Source organism: Myotis daubentonii, chromosome 4 (genome assembly GCF_963259705.1).
Source record: "Myotis daubentonii chromosome 4, mMyoDau2.1, whole genome shotgun sequence".
NCBI classification, from domain to species: Eukaryota; Metazoa; Chordata; class Mammalia; order Chiroptera; family Vespertilionidae; genus Myotis; species Myotis daubentonii.
Window position 1 is genome coordinate 34,006,243 of NC_081843.1, and position 9,367 is coordinate 34,015,609.

The 9,367-nt window shown below is 49.4% G+C and overlaps 1 protein-coding gene across 1 annotated transcript; it reads right to left on the bottom strand.

Annotated features, from left to right (window-relative positions):
* Positions 1-268: 268 nt before the first annotated feature.
* On the bottom strand, positions 269-4,340 carry CCL26 (C-C motif chemokine ligand 26). Its single transcript, XM_059693500.1, has 3 exons — positions 4,195-4,340; positions 3,994-4,108; positions 269-701 (listed from the first exon to the last, which is right to left on the bottom strand). The coding sequence occupies exons 1-3, from the start codon at positions 4,262-4,264 to the stop codon at positions 575-577; spliced, it is 312 nt and encodes a 103-aa protein (XP_059549483.1). The 5' UTR covers positions 4,265-4,340; the 3' UTR covers positions 269-574.
* Positions 4,341-9,367: the final 5,027 nt, after the last annotated feature.

Below are 9,367 nucleotides of genomic sequence, written 5' to 3' on the forward strand. Positions count from 1 at the left end.
GGAGTCAGAGATTTTCAAGGACTCTAAGTGGGCTTTTTCTGGCTGGAGAATTCTCTGGGTAGGTCCTGAGGGGAAAAATAATGTCTTAGACAGTGGAATGTGGTCTCAGCAAGTGGAATATGGCCTAAGCAAAAGGGAATGTCAGCTGTGAAATGGTCTAAACGCCAATTCCCAGGGGAGGAGGTGTGGATTCAATTATTTGATCAGACCTAACAATGATACTAAAAGCACAAGCAACCAAAGAAAAAAATAGATAAATTGGACTTCATAAAAATTAACAAATTTGTTCATTAAATGGGTACTGTCAGGAAAGTAAAAAGACAATCCACAGGATGGAAGAAAATATTTGTAACTAATATATTTAATAAGTGCCTAGTATCCAGAATGTATAAAGACCTCTTACAACTCAACAATGAAAAGACAAAAGTAAAAAAGCAAGTCAATCTTTACAAAAAACCTTCATCAAAGAAAACTCTGGTAGAAAATACCTTCCCCCCCCCCCACCAGGCCCACGGAGCCTTCTTTTGAAGGAATTATCCAGGCTCTGCCCAGGACAGCAGGGTCAAGAAAGGGTTCAGGTGTCCTTGGGCTGAAAGTTCAGCTGTGTCGAATTCTGTTGAGCTTTCAGTAACGAAATATATCTTCGCACCCATTTTTCCTTTGGTTGTGCACAGACTTTCTGGCCTTTTTTGGTAGTGAATCTGTGGGAAAGAGATGCTGGCAGTCAATACTGACTTTAGCCTCCTGGAAAGGAATGGAGGGGCAGCTGCCTGACTCATATTCCAGCCTTGCCACACCCCTGTCCCACGGCCCCTACTCCCTTTTCTGGCCCTTGCCCTCCCTCCTGTCGGATACATCACTTTCTGCTGGAAACCATGCTTCCAGGCCCACCTCCCGCAGGAAACATTTTCCACCTGCTCTAGTCCAAAGAACGTAACTTGTACCCTGCCTCTTAACTCTTTTGTTTTAATCTAACAGCTTTACTGAGATATAATTCACACACCATACAATTCACTCATCCTATATAATAAAAGCCTAATATGCTAAGTGCCTGGTCGTCCAGTGGGCTGGTCAACCAATGTAATATGCTAATGATATGCTAAGGCGGCTCAACTGCTTGCTATGACATGCACTGACTACCAGGGGGCAGACAGTCAACCGGTTGACCAGTTGCTATGATGTGCACTGACCACCAGGGGGCAGACGTTTCGAATGGTAGGTTAGTTTGCTGCTGGGGTCCGGCCGATTGGTGGGGCTGAGTAAGATGGGCTGAACACACCCTGGAGCCCTCCCACAGTCCCTCCCTGGCTGGCCAACCTCCTGCGTCCCTCCCCGGCCCCAATCATGCACCGGTGGGGTCCCTTGGCCTGGCCTGTGCCCTCTCACAATCCGGGACCCCTCAGGGGAGGTCAAAGAGCCAGTTTCAGCCCGATCCCACAGGCCAGGCTGAGGGACCCCACTGGTGCATGAATTTGTGCACTGGGCCTCTAGTTTAAAGTATATAATATCACTCGATAGTTTTTAGTATATCCATAGATGGAGCAACCATCACCAGTATCAATTTTAGAACATTTGCATCACCCCAAAAAGAAACCTTATACACATTATGCCACTTAATTCATAACCACATAAATCATGGGTTGTTTGCCATGATTCCTGTATTCCTTATATATGATTCCTGATTTCCACTGGGATCTCATTAAGAAGGGGGTTGTGGTTAATGTCCCTGAATCTCCTTCAGCCACGTGCACCCTGAGAGTCAGACATTATGAGAGAATAGATTGGGTCCTTCTAGCCTGGAGCACCTTGCAGCACCCAGCAATGTTTTCAGGGCTCTCAGGAGGGCCCCAGGACACACAGGGGAGAAGAGCCAAGAGAATGGGAAATAAGAGAGGGAAGAGCTTTCTGGACATATGAAAGCATGCCATTGCTCCTATTGAGAGATGAAGGTCTATGTTCTCACTCCTTGAATTTAGGCCCCCCCCTTAGCGACTCGTCAACCAACAGAGTATGGCAGAGGTGACACTGTGTGACTTCACAGGCTAAGTCAGAAGAGATGGTGGAGCTCCTGCCTGGTTTACTGGATCACCTATGCTGGAGCCTTGAACCACCTTGTAAGGAGTCCTTCTACCCCAGATCACCATACTGTGAGGAAGCCTGAACTAGCCCAACAAAGAGACCACGCAGACAGGCCCTGAAGAGAGAGAGATGCCACGAGCCCCAGCTGTTCCAGTTCCAGCACCATCAGGCCACAAACACCCAGCCAAGCCCTCTGGAATTTTGGACCCACAAAAACCACGGGAGATTACAAACTGGTTGCTGTTGCATTAAGCCCCTAAGCTTTGGGGTCATTTGTTATGCAGCCACAGTTAACTGATAGAAACCTCTCACCTTCCTTTTACAGGAAACTTGACTTGCCCAAGATCATGCAGCTTGTAAGGGACAGAGCCACTGCTTTGAGTCCAGCTCAGGGCTCTTTGCCAGCTGCTGGTTAAGTGTTGATGACTCTAAAGCCAATCAAGACACAAATGAGAGGCCCAGGACATCCTGAGCCCCAGAGAGCCCCTGTCCTTATCTAGGCTCTTCAGTGTCTCTTTCCCCTCCTTCACTGTCTCAACATGATGGCATTCGGGTTGGCCTCCAGAGCCCCTCCTTTCCCCTCGGCACCATTCCCTCCTGCTCAGGAACCCATGTCCAGGAGCAGGGACCTGCTGCTCCCTGTGTATTTGCACTTAAAGATGCTTTTGTTGACTGTTGGTAACTTGGGCTGTCACCCTACCTCTGCATGTGGCGGTGATGTGCCCAAATTCTGCCACTTACACAACATGTGTTGAACATTCACTGTGTGTAGACACAGCAGTAAACACTTCGCATATAGTAGCTCATTTAGTCCTGCCAGGGAGCCTGTGAGACGTGTGTCATCACTCCTGCTACCAATGAGCCCGGCATGACCTGGCTCCTGTTTACCTGTCTGCCTGGTCAGTGACATGTTCATCCTCCTTCCACTCACCGGCTGCTCCCTCTGCCTGGTACACCCATGCCCCTTCCTGCCCCCTTCCCCTAGGCTGCCCCCACTGTTCCTCGAGGGTCTCAGTGTAAATGTCACTTCCTCAGGGGGATCTCCTGACATGGAGTGAGGTCCTCCTGCACTAGGCTACAGTGGCAGAATATGCTGCTGCAAAATATGCCACTTTGGCATAAAGATTATTTTGAGCTAAAGACCCTTAAAAAAAAGTGGTACAAGAAGGGCTCTCTGGCCTCCTCCTTTCTTCCTGGAAGCAGGAGATAAAACCCCTCTGTGAAAAATGTCCTCCCTGTACCAGGAGGAAACAAACATTTTTGTTACCAGAAGTAGGGAGTCAAGGCCAAGAGAATTCTGTAGAAACACAGCTTGTTAAGATAACTCTTATCATCCTTTACGGCCTCCCCCATACATTTCAGTTATTTTTCCACAATTGCCTCTCTTCATTTTAGTATAAATGCATTTAAGTTTTTCCACTTTGGGGAGGTATTCATTTTCCTATGAGGGCTCCACGTACATGTGAAATCTGTACTCTTTTCTTCTCCTATTCATCTGTCTATCAATTTAATTCCCAGGCCCAGCCTAAGAGGTTAGAGATAAAGTTTTGCCTCCCCCCCCTGCTGTCCTTCCTGCTGTCCCCTTCAAGCACCTATCACAATTGAGATCATCTATTTTGTGAAAATGTCTTTTAATGCCCGCTTCCTTATGCTAGATGTAAGGTCTATCAGGGCTGTCTTGTTTGCTCTTTTATACTCAGCACTTAGCACAGTGCCTGGGACATGCCTGGCACATGATATGGAAGTTAGGAAACCAAAGCTCAGAGTCACACTTGTTAGTGGCAGAGGAAGGATAACAACCCAAGTTACCAGGTTCCCACCCTGACGCGCATCCTGACACTGTAGGGGCCTGCCTTGCACCCACCCAATTACATGGCTATCAGGGACCCTCATGCCCAGATGAGAAATACTCACATCACAGCCTGCTGGGAACAGCTGTTCCTAGTGAATTCATAGCTTTGCACCAAGCTCCAGGGCAAGGTCTTTTGGATGAATCGTAAGCAGCAGTATTTGGCCACATCACTGCCACCTGAAAAACAGGGAAAGGAAGGAGATTGGAGACCCCTTTGCTTCTACCCCTAGTCATCCTGGAAAGGGAGTGGGGCAGCTACATACGTGGGGCAGCTGCAAGACCGACAGTCAGGATGAAAAGTAGAACAGGGGGAGCCGTGGGGAAGCTCTTCATGGCGCTGCAAGCCCTTCACAGCCTTTTCCCCAATTCCTCCTGTCCTAACCAGACGCCCTTTTATGGGGCCGAGCGGTCCCTAAAGAGAATTCTAGATAAAATGAGTAATCTGATCTCTTTGAGAAGATTGAAAAGTGAGCCAATATCCTGGGAGGAGGGAATGGGAGGAGCCGCCCGCATGCAACTGAGAGCCTGGCCCAGTGTTGTGTCACCACTTTCCCCTCGAAAACATGAAATGAAACCGTTCCAGCAAACTGACCTAAAATCCTTTACAACACCATTAGTTGTTCCAGGTAAATACCTGGTCCTTGACTGAAGCTTTCTTTGCTTTATAAACATTGCTTATCTCTTGGGAGATCTGGCCAGTCTCGGGACGTGTGTAGGGCAGCCTGACCATGGCAATGGACGGCCGAGAACAAGGCTCCAGCTCTCCGCCTGTTGCTCGTCGTGGTGCAGATCAAGGTGAAGAGGAGAACCCCGTGCAGGCCCTTCACATATGGGTGGGACAGCCAGCCAAGCTCCCAGGCCAGACCCCTGTGCTCTCCAGAGCCAGATACACCGTCAGCTCCTTTGGCATCAGAAGGATGAAAAGGTTGCCGTCTACTGCACAGTCTGTGGGGCCAAGGCAGAAGAAACCTTGGGAAAAGGTCTAAAGGTGTGAGAGTATGAATTACAAAAAAAGTAACTTCTCAGACACTGGAAACTTTGGTGTTGGGATCCCGGAACACATCGATCTGGGGGTCACATATGACCCAAGTATTTGTCTCTACGGCCTGGACTTCCATGGGGCGATGGGTAGGCCAGGTTTCAGCATCGCAGACATGAAATGCAGGACAGGCTGCATTGGGGCCAAACAGAATCAGCCAAGAGGAGGCCATGTGCTGGTTCCGGCAGAAGTATGATGAGATCATCCTACATAAACTCCTGTTTCTATCCAAAAAGCCAACACAATATTTTCAGTGAAATGTAAAAAAAAGAAAAAAGAACAGAATATGCCTCCTATGTTCTTAGTATCACACACACATCACCCCCCACAGGGTGCCAGAGCTGCTGGGGGGCACTCAGAGCTATTTCAGGTGGTATTAGGGTCCCAAGCCTGACAGGACACCACTGCCTGGAGTCTGAACGATACACTTTTCCCGGCCCCTGCTTTGCACCCGCCGAGTCAGGCTCTTGATGGGGCCTGGGGGTGGGCAGGGATCCAGGAATCTATATTTTAGCCAGATTTGACTGAAACAGAGAAAGTGAATTCCCAAAAGGGGCAGTGACTTTTGCCCAGAAAAATCTTTGGGAGGGGTTGATGGGATTTTTAGATCCATGTTTCGTGACTATCTGTGCTCAGTTATTCTAAGTCCTGATATGACCCCAGACTTTAAAATTCTGAAGTTAAGATTTTTTTTTTTTTAAAAAAGGCCATTCAGTACTCATCTTGAACCATAGACTTTTTCCAGGCTAACTGGCACCTTTCAAATACATCCCAGACAGTTTTAACTACTCTGAGTGATAGGGAATTCACCTTTGAACTCGGCTCAACCCAGGACAGATCTGACGGTGTGTCACAAAGTTTTCTTACGTTCTTTTCAATATTTGGCTGAGCCTGGCTGGTGTGGCCCAGTGGTTGAGCGTTGACCCATGAACCAGGAGGTCACTGCACCTGCCCAGGTTTCAGGCTCTATCTCCAGTAGGGGGCGAACAGCTCTCTATCCCTCTCCCTCCTTTATCTCTAAAATCAATAAAAAATATTTTTAAAAAGTTTAGCTTAAATCTATATTCCCATTGCTTCTACTTATCGACCCAACTCTATACAAAAATGCCTAATTTCTCTTTTCTTCTTTTGGAAGATGAGGAATTGAGGTTTCAGCTGTTCAGAGGGATGTGATTCCTGAAGATGCCATAGAGGAGGGGGAATGCCAGGGTGGGAAGAGCCAGTGCCAACACGAGGTGTATTATCCAGGCAGCAGGTCACCGAGGGCAGCAGCTAGCTCAGGCTCAGTTCCACTGCAGGGTCTGGGAGCGGGGCAGAATCTGAATCAGCTCAACTGCTGGCTGAGGCAGCAGAGACATTCACCTGAACCCCAGCTCTCTGGTTGGCATTGATTGAAGGCTGCGTCCCATACTCCTTGTCCTCTGAGCAGACTGAGCGTGCTCTGTGATCAGGAAAAAGGCTCTTATGCTGAGTCCAGGGGGTCCTCAATGAGCAGTCTTTGGGGATGAGGAGGGGATATGGGTGGGATAGCAACATCTGCTACAACCATTACCCTGTTTGCCCCTGATGTTCTTTTCTTTAGGCTAAACTCCCCTATGCCTTCAATTTATCTGCAACCATCCTACTGGCCACCTTGACACACCAGTTTCGACTTTAATGAACAGGTATAGTGTGCTGGGAACCCAGGTGTTTCATAAATGGGATACATAAACACTAACTATAAAGGGCTGATAAATAGTTGATAAATTGGACTATATAAAATTTGGAACTTTTACCCCTTAGAAGACACCAATAAGAGAGTAAAAGGTGCCCTGGCTGGTTGCTCAGTGGTTAGAGCATCTGCCTGCAGACCAAAGGCTCCCGGGTTCAATTCCCGGTCAAGGGCATGTACCTCGGTTGCAGGTTTCATCCCTGGCCCCAGTTGGGGCATGTAGCATGTGGGAGGCAACCATTTGATGTGACTCTTTCACATCAATGTTTCTCTTTCTCTTTCTTCCCCCACCCTTGCCTCCCTCCTTCCACTCTCTCTCTAAACATCAATGGGAAAAATATCCTCAGGTGAGAATTTTAAAAAAGAGTGAAAGGTCATCTGCAGGTTGGAAGATTTTTGCAATTCATCTGTACTGAGTTGAATAGTGCCCCCCCTACCCCGCCCCCCCCCCCAATTCACAAAAACCCAGAACTTCAGAATATGACCTTATTTGGAAAATTGGGACTTTGCTGTAATTAATTGAGGAGGCTATATTGGATTAGGGTCGGCTCTTGTGATGGTGTGATTTATAATAAATATATATATTTGGTCTGCATCACCTGGCGCACAGCTCCTAAACCCTTGTAATTTTCTGAATGGTAAAAGAAATGGGAGCAGGGGGCAATGGGGCAATAAGGACACATATGTAATACCTTAATCAATAAAGAAAAAAAAAAGAAATGGGAGCATCTTTTGTGACACTATTTGGTCTTTTAACCTCAGTTCTTGAAATAGTACCAAAGCGATAAAGGCAAAAGTGGTGTCTTCTTTTTTGTAACAAACCCCTTTCAACCACACCTGTTTATAGTATTAATCATGTAAGTTTTGGAAAGTCCTAGGTGACCACAGGATGAGGAGTGGTTGCCAAGGAAACCAATCTTGTGATTAGAAGGCTGAAATTTTCCAGCCCACCCCCACAATCTCCAGAGAGGGGAGAGGGGCTGGAGGTTGAATTAATCTCTAGTGGCCTATGATCTAATCAACCCTGTCAAATATGAAGCCTCCATAAAAATCCCAAAAGAACAGATTTCAAAGACCTTCTGGGTTGGCGAACATATGGAGGTTCTGGGAGGGTGGTATGTCCCTTTCCCATTCTTTATCCTATGCATGTTTTTCATCTGTCTGTTCCTGAGTCATCAAATCTAATAAAAGAGAAACATGCAAATTGACCGTAACTTTGCTATGCCCCAAGCCACGCCCATCAGCCAATCAGAGCGACTATATGCAAATTAACCCAACCAAGATGGCAGCCGGCAGCCACGGAGCTGGAGTAAGCAGGAGACTTGGTTGCCCCAGCGATGGAGGAAGCCAAGCTTCCCACCTGCCTGGCCAGCTGCAGCCTCCACTAAAGGCAACAAAGTTTCAATTATAGAAGATAAATAAATCCCAGATACCTGCTTCCAGCTGGCCTCCACTGGGAGCTTTGGTGGCTGAAGGCAGTGGCCAGCCTGCAAACAGCCATCAGCCCCTCACCCAAGCTGGCCAGGCACCCCAGTGAGGACCCCCACCCTGAAGGGGCTGTGGCCAGCCTGCAAACAGCCATCAGCCCCTCACTCAGGCTGGCCAGGCACCCCAGTGGGACCCCTACCCCGATCCGGGACACCCTTCAGGGAAAACCAGCCAGCCCCCACCCATGCACCAGGCCTCAATCCTATATAGTAAAAGGGTAATGTGCAAACTGACCCTAACAGCAGAACAACTGGGAATGACTGGTCACTATTACACACACTGACCACCAGGGGGCAGACGCTCAATGCAGGAGCTGCCCCCTGGTGGTCAGTGTGCTCCCACAGGGGGAGCTCTGCTCAGCCACAAGCCAGGTTGATGGCTGCCAGTACAGCAGAGGTGGTGGGAGCCTCTCCCGCCTCCTCAGCAGCGCTAAGGATATCTGACTGCAGCTTAGGCCTGGTCGCCACTGGCAAGTGGACATCCCCTGAGGGCTCCCGGGCTGCCAGTGGGATGTCTGACTGCCTGCTTAGGTCCGATCCCCCAGGGAGCAGGCCTAAGCCAGCAGGTCCCCGAGGGGTCCCAGACTTCGAGAGGGCACAGGCCGGGCTGAGGGACCCCCCTGCCCCCAAGTGCACAAATAATTTTTGTGCACCAGGCCTCTAGTATCTACACTAATAAAAAAGAAACATGCAAATCAACTGCCCTTCCGCTACACCCACCAGCCAATCAGGGTGAGTATGCAAATTAACTCAACAAAGATGGTAGGCAGCCACAGAGCTGGAGCAAGCAGGAGGCTTGGGTTTCCCCTGGCAACAGAGGAAGCCAAGCTTCCCGCATGCCCTGGCTGCTGCTGAAGGAGTGGCTAGGAGCCTGGGTCGGGGTGACCCAGGCTTCTGGCCAGCCCTGGCCTCTGCTCAAGGAGGGGCTAGGGAATAAAAGGAGGGGCTGGGAGCCTGAGTTGCCGGGGGTGTGTGGCCAACCTGAAAACAACCCTCAGCCCCTCACCCGGGCTGGCCAGGCACCCCAACGGGACCCCCACCCTGAAGGGGGTGTGGCCAGCTTGAAAATAGCCCTCAGCCCCTCACCCAGGCTGGTCACGCACTCCCAGCGGGGACCCTCACCCCATGGGGGCATGGCCGGCCTGCAAACCACCACAGGCCCCTCACCCAGGTTGCTCCATGCCCCAAGGGAACCCCCA

Excerpts from the sequence above, each read along its gene's own strand:
- CCL26 (XM_059693500.1), bottom strand. The coding sequence starts at position 4,264 with ATGAAGAGCTTCCCCACGGCTCCCCCTGTTCTACTTTTCATCCTGACT. Across the intron at positions 4,109-4,194 it reads CGGTCTTGCAGCTGCCCCAC|GTGGCAGTGATGTGGCCAAA; the intron begins GTATGTAGCTGC and ends CCTGTTTTTCAG. Across the intron at positions 702-3,993 it reads TGTTCCCAGCAGGCTGTGAT|ATTCACTACCAAAAAAGGCC; the intron begins GTGAGTATTTCT and ends TCTTTCCCACAG.